General features: G+C 36.4%; 4 protein-coding genes across 8 annotated transcripts; 3 read left to right on the top strand and 1 right to left on the bottom strand.

Moving 5' to 3' along the window:
- On the top strand, positions 327 to 2,576 carry LOC104756951 (ethylene-responsive transcription factor ERF116-like). Of its 3 annotated transcripts, none has more exons than XM_010479620.1 (3): positions 327 to 399; positions 777 to 1,059; positions 1,155 to 2,576. In XM_010479620.1, the coding sequence occupies exon 3, from the start codon at positions 1,335 to 1,337 to the stop codon at positions 2,190 to 2,192; it is 858 nt and encodes a 285-aa protein (XP_010477922.1). In that variant the 5' UTR covers positions 327 to 399; positions 777 to 1,059; positions 1,155 to 1,334; the 3' UTR covers positions 2,193 to 2,576. The 3 variants fall into 3 exon arrangements, with proteins under 3 accessions (XP_010477922.1, XP_010477923.1, XP_010477921.1); XM_010479621.2 differs by having other exon boundaries at positions 369 to 399; positions 772 to 1,059; XM_010479619.2 differs by lacking the exon at positions 327 to 399 and having other exon boundaries at positions 428 to 1,059.
- LOC104756952 lies at positions 4,286 to 6,523 on the top strand. Its single transcript, XM_010479622.2, has 9 exons — positions 4,286 to 4,331; positions 4,502 to 4,753; positions 4,834 to 5,001; positions 5,087 to 5,217; positions 5,324 to 5,404; positions 5,498 to 5,750; positions 5,838 to 6,142; positions 6,295 to 6,353; positions 6,439 to 6,523. Exons 1-9 carry the CDS (start codon positions 4,295 to 4,297, stop codon positions 6,521 to 6,523), a joined length of 1,371 nt encoding a protein of 456 aa, XP_010477924.1. The 5' UTR covers positions 4,286 to 4,294.
- LOC104759437 lies at positions 8,824 to 10,945 on the top strand. Its single transcript, XM_010482363.2, has 8 exons — positions 8,824 to 8,869; positions 9,027 to 9,278; positions 9,363 to 9,533; positions 9,611 to 9,744; positions 9,847 to 9,933; positions 10,019 to 10,262; positions 10,352 to 10,689; positions 10,814 to 10,945. Exons 1-8 carry the CDS (start codon positions 8,833 to 8,835, stop codon positions 10,910 to 10,912), a joined length of 1,362 nt encoding a protein of 453 aa, XP_010480665.1. The 5' UTR covers positions 8,824 to 8,832; the 3' UTR covers positions 10,913 to 10,945.
- LOC104756953 (tetraketide alpha-pyrone reductase 2-like) lies at positions 13,146 to 14,830 on the bottom strand. 3 transcript variants are annotated; one of them, XM_019239234.1, is made up of 6 exons: positions 14,604 to 14,830; positions 14,313 to 14,491; positions 14,047 to 14,178; positions 13,810 to 13,972; positions 13,519 to 13,708; positions 13,146 to 13,442 (listed from the first exon to the last, which is right to left on the bottom strand). In XM_019239234.1, exons 1-6 carry the CDS (start codon positions 14,707 to 14,709, stop codon positions 13,385 to 13,387), a joined length of 828 nt encoding a protein of 275 aa, XP_019094779.1. In that variant the 5' UTR covers positions 14,710 to 14,830; the 3' UTR covers positions 13,146 to 13,384. The 3 variants fall into 3 exon arrangements, with proteins under 3 accessions (XP_019094779.1, XP_019094778.1, XP_019094780.1); XM_019239233.1 differs by having other exon boundaries at positions 14,047 to 14,235; XM_019239235.1 differs by having other exon boundaries at positions 14,047 to 14,235; positions 14,575 to 14,689.

Below are 16,263 nucleotides of genomic sequence, written 5' to 3' on the forward strand. Positions count from 1 at the left end.
TTGATTGGTTTCAAATTTTTTTAAACTAATTAGTAATTTTTTTCCATAATTAATTAGAGAGAGAAATTTTGTTTTATAGAAATTAATAATTATTTAAAAGATTTTATTAGTCTAATATTAAAATTATATTTTTACCCTTACTAAAAAAATAAACAATTAATATAGTAGGATACTCATACTCCCGTATTAAATAGATAATTTGTTTGAATGATTCTACTCCCAAATAAAAATAAAACAACAGAGGAATAGTTCTTTTCTTTTGACCAGCACTTAAACATACTTAAGAGAAAATTAAGGTAGTGACTAGTGACTTACTATTAGTTAACCGAATATAAAGAGCTTTATTATCCTAAGAGTGAGAGAAACAACAGATAGAATTTCAGAAAAAGCTCCCACAAGGTAGGTGAAAGATTTTATTTTGTTAATCCACAAACTCTCTCTCTGCATTTCTCCGCGAAATCATTAATCAAATAAAATCCATCTCTCTCGTCTCTAAGATTTGGTCACTGTGACTGTAAATTTATGCTTTTCTCGTTTTAAAGATTTGCTTTTTATTTGATTCCGGAGTTTTAAATCAAGAAGACAAGAACCTTTTTTTATAAATCACGGATCTTTCGTTTTATATATATCCGTTGGAAAATAAGAATAAAAAATCACCGCTTTTGATTTCTCTCCTCTTAAGGGGTTTTAGGTTGTAGGTGTGTTTGTTTCTTTCTCTGGGTTTTAGAGTATTTGGCACTTATCTCTTTTTGGGTTGTGTTTCTTTTGAAGAACAGGAACAATTAAAAAGGCGTGATTTTTTTGGGTCTCTGAGCTAGTAGAAATCGGAATACCAAAAGGCGTTTTGTAAACGCGACGCGGCTTTATGTCTGCTTTGTCTGAATCGGCTGTGATTTCGTCTCTGTTTCTAGTCTCCTTAACGATTCAATCGTCTCCTTCCTCGTCTGTCTTGTTCTTTGGTCTGACTCTGACCGCTGTTCTCAACGCTCTTCGCTTCTGCTCGAAACAGAGGCTTATTCTTGAGGTTCCTTCCATTTCCATGGGCTTAAGACTCAAAAGGTATGATCTTTTCTTTCTTATTTGTCTTCTCTGTGTTGCTATCTCTTTACAGAAAGAATCTAAAAGGTTAAGTCTTTGTTGTGGAATTTGCGCAGGACTTGTTCTGGCGTTGAAGTATTTGGGGGTTTTCACGAAAAGCAAAAAATACCCTTTTTCATAGTTCGCTGAAACAGAAGCTTGAAAGTGTCTTATCTGATTCAGCAGTTTTGATCAGAGATTTTGAGTGTTGGTTTTTGCTGTTTTCTTGGTGTGTTTTTGAATTGTGTGGATCAGATATGAAGTCTTCTGTGAAACCTAAGAGATTGTTGAGAAAAGTCAGTGTTATTGTCAGTGATCCTGATGCTACTGATGATTCCTCTGGCGATGAATGGCTTGGTATACCTAAACCTAGAAAGGTAAAGCGTATTGTCCATGAGATTACTTTCCTATCTCAAGACTCTGAGATTTCTCAGGATGGTGTCAAAACGTCTAGAAAGATACCTCCTAGGCAAGCTAAGTATCCTGTGGGAGTTAGGCCGAGGCCATCAGGCAGATTTGCTGCTGAGATTATGAACCCAATCACTAGAACTAAGCAATGGTTGGGTACTTTTGGAACTCCTGAAGAAGCTGAGAAGGCTTATGTTGCCAAGAAGGTTGAGTATGATGCATTTGTCTCTTGTCGTTCTTCTGTTTCTTCATCGGTTGTATCAGTGACTAGTCAGTGCTTGCGTTCTCCTGCTTCTGCTTCTGTTTCTTGTGTCAGTGTTGATGATTTGTCTGAAGAAAAGACGTCTCTGAACAAAGATGTTGCTGCGTCTGGTGATTCTGCCAAGGAAGTGTTTGCCAATTTCGACTTTTCGGATCTGCAAATCCCTGATCTGAGCTTCTTATCAGCAGAAGAGGATATTATGGTTTCTGGTGCAAATGATGCGGGACTAGACTTTGAGCGCTTCCTTAATGCCGACTCTGACCATCTGCTGGATGATTATTACTCTTTGCTCGATAAGGATATCAACCTCAGCGGGTTTGAAAACAGCGTTCCTAGTGAGCTACCTGACTGTGATTTCACTGATATGGAACTCGAGTTTGGTGATTTGAAGTTTGCCTATGCCGATCAACTCGCGCCGCCTCTCAACATTGCTTTCGAAGAATAAGAGTCAATTTCTATCAAGACAACATACTGCGAAAGCTCGGTCTACTGTACAACTTGTTAGCTTTGTTTTCTGTTTCCCATAACCATGATGAAGAAGCTACAAAGTATGATCCTTGCGGTCTGATCTCCTTTGGATTTTTCATTTGCTTTTAGAGAGCAGTCCTAAGGGAGTGTTTTGCTCACGATTTGGATGTTGGTTTCACTTTCTTCAATCTTTATGTTTTTTTTCTATTTCCTTGTATGCGTTGTTCTTTGTTAGTTTTCGTATATCTTTGGTCTCTTCTTGTCCTATCTTTTTCTCTTGTAATGTTGTCTATTCAGGAAATAAATTCTAGCCCCTGAGAGATTCTACAGAGTGGGAATCTAAGTTATGAGTTGAATTTAATTACTATGCTTGCTTCGTACATAACAGCTGGATCGCATTTACGCTTTTGAAGGCTGCTAATAGTGAGTGATTGTGACTTGTGAGAGTCCAAAAATAAAATGGAGGCGACTCTCCAAAGTGACATTCTCCACCACCTTAAAGTAGAGAGTACTAGTGTAGAGAGACTGACACGTTCTCTTGTACCTTTACTTGTACGGACAGGTGCATGTTTGTCAAGCAAGTGACACTATCAGTCCAAAGAAAGAAACTCCACAAGACATGAGTGAGATGATATTATTTCTTTTTCAGTGTCCCAAGATTGATGGGAACAGACATTGTGGAATCGTTACGTCCATAAGATTCTCATAAAAGCTTGATCATTTCTTTTGTTTTCATAGTAGTTCCTTGTCTTGGAAACACTTAATACAGTCATCAAACATCTCACGTAATGGCTTGGAAGAGGTAAAGCCATGTTCTTGTATCTTTGCTGTGTCCAAGCTATGTGGGCCATGTGGCATATCTCTCCCCTTCTTCAGCACCACATCTGTTACAAGTTTTATTTTGATACATCAGAGGCATATCTTAAAAAGTGTCAAATGTAGAGCCAGAAGATATTATATACTACATACATGGTCTCAAATGGGTATTTGATTCTTAGCATCTCAATGATATCTGACGAGTGAGCCACTGAACTCGAACATAAGATTCTTCCTCATGTTTTAAGCTCTTCCATTGCCAAGATTTGTGCAGAAACTACATCGTCTAGACTATGTGCACAAACCCTCCCCTGAAATTTGGATAGCTTCCACGAGCCCCTAGTCAACTCTACACAAGATCAGCTCAAACAGACACAAAACCAAAGTCTATTTGTGAACTTGAAATGTAATTATGAGAGTGATTAGATGAATTCCCTAACCTTGACAATGACAATGGACGGAAAAATTCGAGGGGAGCTTGTGGGTTTTGGACTAAGAATTGGACCGATACAAAGCGTAGGGATCACGACAACTTGGTTTAGCTTCTTCTCAGATGCGATCTTCCAAGCTTCTTTCTCCTCTAAAGTATTTAATTTGCGTAACCATACCAATTCTACATAACATTTTTCAGACAACTACTCAAAACATGATGACCACTTTTGATCAGTTCTCGAACGTTTTTTGGAATTGTTACCGACCACCATCAATCAATCACAATCTCCATCAAACTCATTAATCAATTTTAAATTTTGGAATATGATCGTTTTTTGGTTAAAATTTTCATAATGACATTATTACTAAAACAAAATTCATGGTATTAATTTTGCTATTTTAAAATTTTCATTTATGTTACTTAATTCATTTTTATATAGTTATTTTATTATTATTTATTGGAATATGATAATTTTTGGCTAAAATTTGCATAATAACATTATTACTAGAAAAATTCATAGTATTCATTTTAATATTTAAAAATTATCATTTATGTTACTTAATTCATTTATATATAATTATGTTTTTTTATTATTTACTAAAACAAATTTACATTTAAGTTTTTAATATTTTAAAATTTAATTAATTCACTTAATTAATTTTTTATTTATTTTTAATATTGTTAATTATAAACAATAAATATGCAATGAATAAATATTTAAAATAGTATTTTTAATACAAAAAATATATATACATATAAACCGCCTCCTTTCTCCCGCCGTGTAATTATATATACAAACGAATTTGCTTGGATATCGAAACCCTAGTCCGATGACGAGTCGCTTCCGCTACCCTGCTTTTCCCTCAGGTAAAATTCATGGCTTCTTATCTCTTACGGTTTCTTAGATACGATTACGTCCTCTCTGTCTCTGTCTCTGTTTGTGTGATTTACCCGTGTCAATCTATCTCTTTCCGGCTGCTTATCTGATGATTACTGCGATTTGCTTTCCCGATCATGAAAATTTTGATTTTCGTTAGGTTCTATGAAGGAGGCTTCGCCGGAGGAGGCTGTAGCTGTACGAGCGGTGTTTTGGGACATGGACAAGTGTCCGCTTCCCGATGGCTTTGATCCTTGTCGGGTCCGTCCGTGTATAAAACAGTGTTTGGAGGAGTATGGCTACCACGGTCCTTTCAGCATCCTTGCCTTTGGCGTACTAGACAAAGTTCCTAATGACATCCTGAGAGGAGTCTATTCCACTGGAATCGCTCTTACTAACATCCCCGACTGCGGTTAGTATCTTGTCAATCCTTATATTCTATCTTTGATTGAATAGAGAGCGAGTCTCACCTCTTTAGTGTTTCTGAAACAGATTTCATGAATACTTTGTCATTTATTTGTGACTTTACTATCAAGAATCCACGTCCAGCTACTATTATTGCTTTGTCTGATCCCGACCTTGAAATATCTAACTACATACGAAGATATAAGGGATACAACTTACTTCAGCCGAAGTTCTGTGATCTTCTGGCATCATCAGGTGTGTGTGTTTTCTCTATCTCTCTCTCACAGTCCAGTAAATATATTTGTTGCTCAAGTGGCTACACCTTCTTTTATCCACGCAGATTCGGTGGTACCGGAGGAGGAAACATCTGACTCTCCCTACTGGGAGTGCTTAGTATGCCGCCGTGACCCTCCTAGCCAAGGCTTTGACAATTTCACCGCCCATCTCTCGACTGAAGAACATCAGGAGATGGTAATCATCAAGGATCCTATAGCCTAATCATTACATTTTTGTCTTTGTCTTAACTATCTTTTTTTTCTAGTTTTGACCCCAATGTTTGCATTTATTGTTCAAGCAGATATTGTCCTGGTTGCCCAATCCTCCTCGGTGTGTACCCTCAGCTCCCCTTGATTCTCATCCGGCCAATGTTACTTTCATGGTGAGAAAATCATGTTCTAATATCTGATAACGTTTTAGCTTTCTGAATTCATTTGACCTCATGCTTTTTTTTTTGTTTTTGTTTTCTTTCAAGGAGCCGTTGGATCAGTCCTCGGACCAGGAGGAGGCTGTATTAACCAAAGTGCTTTGGGACATCAATAAGTGTCCTGTTCCCCATGGCTTTAATCCTCGTCTTGTCGGTCCGTGTATTAAACGGTTTTTAGAGAGTTCTCGCTACCCTGGCCCTTTCTCCATCGTTGCCATTGGCCTACTTTCAGACGTTCCTGAAGATACCCTACGAGCTGTCTCTTCCACTGGAATCGTTGTTCTTCATAACGTCGCTAACGGTTACTATCTTCTCTAATCCTTGCTTTTCTACATTTATTGATCCTTGATGAATAGAGAGAGTCTCAAGTCTTTAGTTTCTGAAACAGGTTCCGCTGCCCTTCAGAATACTGTTTTTGAGCTCGCGCTTAGTAGACGACCTCCACTTAATATCATTGTCATAACCCCTATGGCCTCTGATCTTTTTCTCCACAATGGAATATGCAACGTTGATGTTCGTGATACTCTTGGAAGTGTACTTCTGGCAGATTCAGCAGCACTTGAGGAGGAGGATAAGGGCAATGAAACGGGTGAATCTGCCTGCTGGTTTTGCTCAGTATGCTGCCATGGTCATGCTTTCCAAGGCTATGAAAATTTAACCACGCATCTCTCTGGTAGAGCACACCAACGGAAGGTAACCTAGCATCCTAGCCAAAACCGGATTGACTTGTTGTATCAATACTTTTTTTTGTCATTTAATTTGTCTTTACTATTTGTTTAGTCGAATCAACCTTTTGTTTCCCTTTCTTTTGTTTTCCTGATTTTGACACTTTTTTTTTCAAACAGATGTTGGACTGGTTGCCTCGTCTGACGAATGCTTCCAACGCTGGTAGTGGAACAACCAGGCAAGTTTTAACATCCTTTAACGTTGAGATTTCTAATTTTTAGAATTCTGTGTTTTTCTTAATGAAAAACTACAACTTTGTTTAGTCAAAGTGCAAGAAGCCGAGGACGTGCAGGAGAAGAGTACCGTATCCCTGCTTCTATTTCTAATTTAGTGATACCGCCTTGGTGAATGGATTGTTCTGCTTCTTGCTGGCAAACCTTGGGTTAACTTATGCTTATTTTCAAGTCTTTTTTATATAATTTTTTGGCTTTTAAGTTCACTACTTTAAATGCACTATAATTTTATGTATGTTGGATTAACTTTGATAGTTATGCGTGCTCTATAATTTATAAGTAACGTTAAGTATGTTTCAAATGATTTGGTTTGTTTTGGTGAATGGTTTGTTCTACTTCTACGGCAAATGTTAGCTGCTCAACTTAGATGCACTAGAGATAAGAGATAGGATCCGGTTAGTATTTTTTCAAATGATGTGGTTTGTTTTGGTGAATAATTTGTTATTCAAGTTACACTTGCATCGACCGACACCCAATCTGCATCGACCGACGCATGCTCGACATAACCCGAAAACCTTAGAGTTTTACACGCCGTCCTCGCACTTGCATCGACCGCAAGATATGCATCGACCGATGCAATGCCGAGCATCATGTTTTCCCCGAAGCTTCTCGCCGGATCTTCGTTCCTACAACCACAAAACTCGATCCCAAGCCACAAGAAAGCTTCCTAACGTCCATAACATCGATCTAACAAGTCTAACATCACACAACAAGCAGATTAAAGAGTTCTCTAGCTTAGATAAGCCATGGGCCTGCACTTACCTTTGCCAAGACAAATCTGAACCTCAAACAAGCAAAAAAAACACTTCTAGGAAGCTCCCACAACGATCCCAGCTACAGATCTCTACAGGAACAGCCCCAAATCTCCAGAAATCACCAAGAACACTCAAGAACCTTTTCTCTCTTTCGTTTTCTCTCAAAAACGGCCAAATCCATCGAATGAGACAAAAATACGACTTAAAGGTTTCCTTCTCCCTTAGTCCAAGACGCAGCGTTTAACTTAAGTCAAAACGCAGAAAACTGAACCTGCATCGACCGATGCACCAACTGCATCGACCGTTGCAACTCCCAAACCGGGATTTCGGACCACGGATGTTACAGATAGTAATCTAATTGATCTTCTTTTACTTTATTTCTAAATGCATTAATTTTACACATGTTTTAATAACATATAATATAATCAAATTGTTGTCAAATAAACTAATCATACCTCTTATAATAAAGTAATGTTCCTTCAAACTCATATTCTAATAAGTTGACAAAACTTATATTCTAATAAGTTGACAAGTGACACTATTATTTTTACATGTTATTTTTCTTAAATTTAAATACATTACTTTTTATATTTAATAAATTTAATTATACTTTCATACTAAAAAATATCCTATCATTTTTCAATATCCATTTAGTAATTATATATTTTCTAATGTGGTATCATTTATCAATATTTTATATATACCATAATATTATCATTTGTTAGGATGTAAATAAACAATATAAATAAACCTATATATAAGATTTCTTCGTACTCATACTCTAATAAACTGACAATTGATACTTTATTCTTTTGACATATGTTATTCTTCTCAAATTTAAATACATTATTTCTTTATTCAATAAATTTAATTATCCTTTTATACTAAAAAGATATCCTATCATTTTTCAATACTCATTTAGTAACTATATATATTTTAGGGAGGTATCATTTATCAATATTTCATATATACCATAATATTATCATGAGATAGACATTTGTTTGGAATAAAATAATACAATATAAATAAATAAATTTAGATAAATTAATTTCATTTTTAAAAAATATCAAGATATATAAATATGAAAAACTATAATATTTTTTTGTTGTTAACTATTTCCAATATTTAGTTCACAGTGTTTTACTTCATATTATTAATTTCATCTTCAGAGTTTGCAGATTTTGTCTTTATACCTTATCAATAACTGCAATTTTTTGTCAAGAAAAACTATTTGACTAAGTTTTTAAGTTTTATGTTAGGGTGTGTTTTGTTTATGCTAGGATTTGTTTTCAAGTTGACTCGAAATATGATGACCACTTTTGATCAGTTCTCAAACGGTGTTTGGAATTGATACCGACCACCATCAATCAATCACATTCTCCTGCAAATACAACTTTTAAGAAGACCAATCAACACATGATCAGTGAGAAAACAAACTTTTAAGAATTAATTCTTAGGTGAACAAAAAAAAAAAAAAAAAAAAAAAAAANAAAAAAAATTAATTCTTATAGACTAGTAGGCCCATTAAACCGAAGTCAAGTACAAACCGCCTCCTGTCTCCCATTCCATTAAACCGAAGTCTAAGTATAAACCGCCTCCTGTCTCCCGCCATGTAATTATATATACACACGAATTTGCTTCAATCAGGGGATATCGAAACCCTAGTCCGATGACGAGTCCCTTCCGCTACCCTGCTTTTCCCTCAGGTAAAATTCATGGCTTCTTATATATCTCTTACGGTTTCTTAGATACGATTACGTCCTCTGTGTCTCTGTGATTTAGCCGTGTCAATCTATCTTTCCGGCTGCTTATCTGATTAGTGCGATTTGCTTTCCCGATCTTGAAAATTTTGATTTTTGTTAGGTTCTATGAAGGAGGCTTCGCCGGAAGAGGCTGTAGCTGTAAGAGCGGTGTTTTGGGAAATGAGCAAGTGTCCGCTTCCTGTTGGCTTTGATCCTCGTTTGGTTGTTCCGTGTATCAAACTGTATTTGGAGAAGTATGGCTACCATGGTCCTTTCAGCATCTTTGCCTTTGGTGTACTAGACGACGTTCCTATTGACATTCTTAGAGGATTCTATTCCACTGGAATCGCTCTTACTAACGTCCCCAACTGCGGTTAGTATCTTGTCAATCCTTATATTCTATCTTTGATTGAACAGAGGGAGAGAGAGTCTCACCTCTTTAGTGTTTTTGAAACAGAGGGCTTTGGAATTGGTCAGCGTATTTTTGACTTTACTGACAAGAACCCACGTCCAGCTACTATTGTTGCGTTATCTGATGGGGACCTTAAAATAACTAACTTCATACGAAGAGTTGCTGGATACAACTTGCTTGAGCCGAAATTCGGTGATATTCTGTCATTATCACGAGGTGTGTGTGTGTGTGTTTGCTCTCTCTCTCTCTCTCTCTCTGTTTGTTGCTTGCTGATCAAGTGGCTACGCACGCAGATTCGGTAATCCTACCTCACGGACAAAGAGGTGACCCTCACTACTGGGATTGCTTAGTATGCCAGCGTGACCCTCCTAGCCAAGACTTTGACGAGTTCACCGCCCATCTCTCTAGTGAAGAACATCAGGGGCTGGTAATCATCCTAATCATTACAATTTTGTCTTTTTTGTCTTTTTTTTTCTAGTTTTGACTTTTGACCCCTCCCCCATATTGCATTTATTTATTTTTCAAACAGAGATTGGGCTGGTTACCCGATCGTCCTCGGTGTGTACCCTCAGCTCCCCTTCCCCTTGATTCTCATCCGGCCTTTGCTACTAGAATGGTGAGAAAGCAGCCCATGACTCCCATGTTCATGTTGTTCATGTTGACCCCATGTTCATGTTGTTGTTTTTTTTTTTTGCAATCAGCCGGGGGAACACTCCTGGGACCAGGAGCCTGTATTAACCAAAGTGCTTTGGGACATCAATGGCTGTCCTGTTCCCTCTGACTTTCATCCTCTTCTTGTTGGTCCATGTATTAAACGGTTTTTGGAGGATTCAAGCTACCCTCGTCCTTTTAGCATCGTTGCCATTGGCCTACTGTCAGACGTCCCTGAAGATACCCTGCGAGCTCTCTCTTCCACTGGAATTATTCTTCATAACGTCGCTTACAGTTAATATCTCATCCTTGTTCCCCTTTCTACAGTTATGGATCCTTGATGAATAGAGAGAGAGTCTCAAGTCTTTTCTTTTCTGAAACAGGTTCCGGTGGCCTTGAGGATCTTTATTTTGAGCTCACCGAATTTTGTGAAAAACCTCCAGCTAATTTCATTGTCATAGCCCCTCCGTCCGATGGTCTTTACCATGAATTGTATGAAAGCTTAGATCTGGGATGTACAACATCGCTTAAGATTCGTGAGACTCTTCCTTGTGAATTTCTGGGAGATACAGCAGCGTTTGAGGAGGCACTTGAGGAGGATAAGGGCAGTGAAGCGGGTGAATCTGCCTACTGGTTTTGCTCAGTATGCTGCCATGGTCATGCTTTCCAAGGCATTGAAAATTTCATCACGCATCTCTCTGGTAGAGCACACCAACGGAAGGTAACCAAGCATCCTAGCCAAAACCGTATTGACTTGTTGTATCAATACTTTTCTTTTGTCATTTTAATTTGTCTTTGTTTACTCGAATCAACCTTTTGTTTCCCTTTCTTTTGTTTTCCTACAGATTTTGGACCACTTGCCAAGAGCAGAACGGGTTTCTCGTCCGGACAGAACAACCAGGCAAGTTTTAATATCCTTTAACGTTGAGATTTCTAATTTTTAGAATTCTGTATTTTAAAAAAAAGAATTCTGTATTTTTCTTAATGAAAAACTAAAACTTTGAATAGCCAAAGTGCAACAAGCCAAAAAAAAAGAGAAGACTACCGTGCAATTGCTTATTTGCCTTGGTGAATGGATTGTTCTGCTTCTTGCTGGCAAATCTTGGGTTAACTTATGCTTATTCTCTAGTCTTTTTTATATTGAAAAAATATTAAGTACACTACTCTAAGTGCACTATAATTTTATGTATGTTGGATTAACTTTGACACTTATGCGTGCTCTATAATTTATAAGTAAATTTAAGTATGTTTCAAATGATTTGGTTTGTTCTACTTCTACCGGAAAATATTTGCTGCTCAACTTAGATGTGGTTTGTTTTGGTGAATAATTTGTTCTGATTCTACCGGCAAATGTTTGGCTTACTTGGGCTTATTTCCAAGTAGCGGCAAATGCTGGGTTAGCTTTATGAAACAGTTAAACACAAAAGTTACACAATATTGTTAATAATATTTTCGAAATTGTTTTGGCATTAACTCTCTTGTCTAATTTTTTTTTTTGATATATTTGTTCAATACAATTTATTGTTCTAGAATCTTACATAAGCTTGATCATTCTTTTGTTTTCAGAGTAGTCCCTTGTTTTGGAAACACTTGAGACAGTCATCAAACATCTCAAGTAATTAATGACTTGAAAGACATAAAGCCAAGTTCATGTATCTTTGTTGTGTCCAAACTATGAGGCAGTTCTCTCCCTTCTTCACTACCATACCTGTTAGAAGATTTAGTTTGATACATCGCGAGGCATGTCTTAAAAAGTGTCAAATCTAGAACAGAGGATATTATACTACATACATGGTCTCAAATGGGTATTTGATTCTTAGCATTTTAATGATCTCTTACCAATGAGCCACTGAACTCAAATATAAGATTCTTCCTGATGCTTTAAGCTCTTCCATTGCTAAGATTTGTGCAGCAACTACATCGTCTGTGTGCACAAACCCTCCCCTGAAATTTGGATATCTTCCACGAGCCCCTAGTCAACTCAACACAAGATCAGCTCAAACTGACACAAAACTAATGACCATTTGGGAAACTGAAATGTAATTATGAGAGTGATTAGATTATTTTCTTAACCTTTGACAATGGATATATAGAAAAATTAGAGGGGAGCTTGTGGGTGGTGGACTAAGAATTGGACCGATACAAAAAACATAGGGATCACGACAACTAGGTTTAGCTTCTTCTTAGCTGCAATCTTCCAAGCTTCTTTCTCTCCTAAAGTATTTGCGTAGCCATACCAAGAAATTATATTTAAGCATGTCCATTCGTTAGGATAGTGTACAAAAATGGGAAATTGTGGCATATAAATAAGATGAAAATTAAAAATGATCAACAATGTCACTTTCACCACACTACAAAGATATCTACACGGTAACAATCAATATACATAAATATTCTTACGTCATAGCTCGATAATGATATAAACAGCAGCGGGTTTGAAAACAGTGTTCCAAGTGAGCTACCTGACTGCGATATCACTGATATGGAACTCGCCAAGTTTAGTGATTTGAAGTTTTTTGCCTATGCGCCGATCAACTTGCGCCACCTCTCGACATCGGTTAATAGTTAATTTTATATTAAGACAATCTTATTCTAGCTAGTTCACAACTTGTTAGCTTTGTTTTCTGTTTCCCATAATCATGATGAAGATGCTAGAAAGTATGATCCTTGCAGTCTGATCTCCTTTGGATTTTTCATGTGCTTTTAGAGCATTCCTAAAGGAGTGATTTGCTCAAGATTTGGATGTTGGACTTTCTTCAATCTTTATGGTTTTCTCCATTTCCTTTATGCGTTGTTCTTTGTTAGTTTTCGTATCTCTTTATCTCTTCGTGTCCTATCTCTTTTTTACTCTTGTAATGTTGTCTAATTAGGAAATAAATTATATCCCCTCAGTCATTCTACAATTTAAGTAATGATGAGTTGAATTTAGTTAGTTAGTTACTATACTTGCATCGTACATAACAGCTGGATCGCATTTATGCTTTTGAAGGCTGCTAATGTGCTAATAGTGAGTAATTGTGACTTGTGAGCGACCAAAAATGAAACGGAGACGACTCTCCATAGTGACATTCTCCACTACCTTAAAGTAGAGAGACTGACACGTTATTTTGTACGGACAGGTGCATGTTTGTCAAGGACGTGACACTACCAGTCCAAAGAAAGAAACTCCACAAGACATATGATGGAGATGATATTATTTCTATTTCATAGTCCAAGATTGATGGGAACATACAAAGTTTGGAATCATTTAGATAAGAGATAACTCGTTTATGTTATGAATAAAATCAATCCATAAGATTCTCACATAAGCTTGATATATAAATTTTGTGTTTTCAGAGTAGACCCTTGTCTTGGAAGCACTTGATACAGTCATCAAACATCTCAGGTAATGACCTGAAAGACGTAAAGCCAAGTTGTTAAATCTTTGTTGTGTCCAAACTATGAGGCATATCTCTCCCTTCTTCACTACCACACCTGTTACAAGTTTTTTGATACATCAGAGGCATATTTTAAAAAGTGTCAAATCTAGAGCAGAGGATATAATATATACTTGGTCTCAAATGGGTATAATGGGTATTTGATTATTAGCATCTCAATGATCTCTGACCAATGAGCCATTGAGCTGGAACATAAGATTCTTCTTGATGCTTTAGGCTCTTCCATTGCTAAGATTTGTGCAGCAACTACATCGTCTATGTGCACAAACCCTCCCCTGAAATTTGGGTAACTTCCACGAGCCCCTAGTCAACTCAACACAAGATCAGCTCAAACGGACACAAAACTAAGGACAATTTGTGAAACTGAAATGTAATTATGAGAGCGATTAGATTAATTCTCTAACCTTTGACAATGGACAGAAAAATTCGAGGGGAGCTTGTGGGGTTTGGACTAAGAATTGGACCGATACAAAACGTAGGGATCACGACAACTAGGTTTAGTTTCTTCTCAGCTGCCATCTTCCAAGCTTCTTTCTCCCCTAAAGTCTTTGCATAACCATACCAAATCTACATAACATTTTTCAGACATTCACAATCAGAAAATGAATTTCTCAATCTTGACAATGAGGAAAGTTTCTCACTTTTAAGTGTTTGCAGTATTCAAGATCACTCCAATGCGATTCTTTGAGTGGAGAGACTTGTGTAGCGTCAAAACGGTACCGTATTGCGGTTGAAGAAGATGTGAGAACAATCCTCTTCACAGTGTTTCTTGACTTTGCACAAAAGTTCATCACATTCATTATTCCACTTCGATCAGGATCAAATTTCTCCTAAGGAATAAAAAAATAAAAATCAAGAGTTTCAATGAAAAATGGTCTCAAAACGAAAACGTGAAATGTGGTCTGACCATATTGTTGTTGTCTAGACCAACGGTGGCAACAGAAACTCGGGATGCGATGTGAAAGACTCCATCAACACCATTGACAGCTTCGTCAAAGCTTCCTTCTACCGTTAGATCGGCTTCAAACATCTTCAACCTTTCTTTTGCTCCTTTTAACTCCCACAAGAAACCAACCTTTTCTTCATCTTCTTGACCGCAAGATAAAAAAAAATTATATATATTCAAGAATCCATAAGGAAAAGAAAAAAAACACTGTTGGAGCAAAAACCTGAGAATCTTTGTCAAAAATATTAGTACATGAGTCTCTAACAGTTGTTCTTACGGAATGACCCGATTCGAGAAGTGCCTTGATGACGTGAGAGGCTATAAAGCTTGTTCCTCCAGTTACCAAGTACTCTGCCATTTTTTTTTATTAGGCTCTGATTTGGTGTATTGACAGACTAGATCATGCGATTATATCCTCTAATTTTATTTTTTTGGATTTCAGATGATGTCCAATCCGGGTTAATCTAGTTTATGTTTGACCTTTTTTGTAGTCTTTGAATAATATACTAGTTGTTTACATTATAAATTGGATTAGTATAACTCTAACATTATATTAGCCTTGGGCTTGAAGCAAAGCTAATGAACCAACTTTGGGCTTTTCTAAGTCTCAAAAGAGATTTATGAAATATGATAATTTAACAGATGAAGCATTGGACTACATATTTGGTAGGGTACTGCTAACAAAAGAAAGAGAGAATCGAATTAAATCTTCTTAGTAGTGAATATTTAAACAAATAATTTGAACTGATATAATTTGAGAAAGACAATGAACAAAATTAGGAAAACACAAGTTATTAAAAAGAAAATTGTATTAAAAAAAATGAGTAACCTATCTGAAATATACTGTTAAATTCTATTTAGTGTATTTCATATTGATATAACACTGTTTATAACGTTTTATGATTCAATCTGAGTAAATTATTTTCGTAGGCAAAAAGTTAACAATAGCATATCGAAGATGTTTTCTTTTACGAGTCTTGATTACAAGATGGTTTAGTTTATGGGAAATAGAGACAAAGATCGATAGGAATAAAAAAAAGAACGAAAATATAGTCTCTTTCTTGTCCAACATTTTCTTTAGGCAGAGCTTTGTTTGAGTGAATCCAAAATTAACACAAAGGAAAGTTGAAGGAAAAATAAAGGAAAGTTGAAGGAAACTTGTCCTCCGTTGGAACATATATATTCTTCCTAAAAATTTGCAATGTATCTAGTATGCCATTTTGTGGTAAGTTGTTTATCAAGTTACTACTACAAGGAACAAAAGTGCCAGTGCTGAAAGTAGAAATAACAATCGTCAACATCCCCAACCGCCTTAACATTAAAAACCAACAAATAAGAATAAACAACCCAACAGAAAGCAATCCTGCAGGAAGATTAGTTTTATGTAAATGAAAGATTATAAATACCAAACTGTCAAGTAGTTAAAAAGTTGCCGTGTATATATTAACTTTAATTTAAAAATATATGGTTAGCGGCTGGTTGGTCCGACACCCCATTGATTTAGTTATGTATTATTTATCCATTATCCGTATGAAGTTATGAAGTTATGAAGTTATGAAGGACCATTGTTTCATATTATAGAATCGTCTACACGTGGATGGTATATATAGTCCACACCAAGAATACTATTGTCTCTGACTTTGGTGGAGAGTTTAACATAAATGATTAGACGATGATACGTCAACGTAATACCAATCAATATCATTGCTATTGTATCCCACATTCCCACTAACGATATTCAGGCAGTGATATGAGGCGGTTTTGGAGATATCGCCTTCGGATGCAATAATTTTTAAAGCCATAAAAAACAGCTAAACATAAATTCCCACAAGAAAACCATACGTAGCTCCACTCTCTACTAGGAGTACTACAAAACTTGGATACATTGAATCGAGTTTTATTGAGTAGACAT

The sequence above is a fragment of the Camelina sativa genome, chromosome 17, assembly GCF_000633955.1.
Source record: "Camelina sativa cultivar DH55 chromosome 17, Cs, whole genome shotgun sequence".
In the NCBI taxonomy this organism is placed as follows: Eukaryota; Viridiplantae; Streptophyta; class Magnoliopsida; order Brassicales; family Brassicaceae; genus Camelina; species Camelina sativa.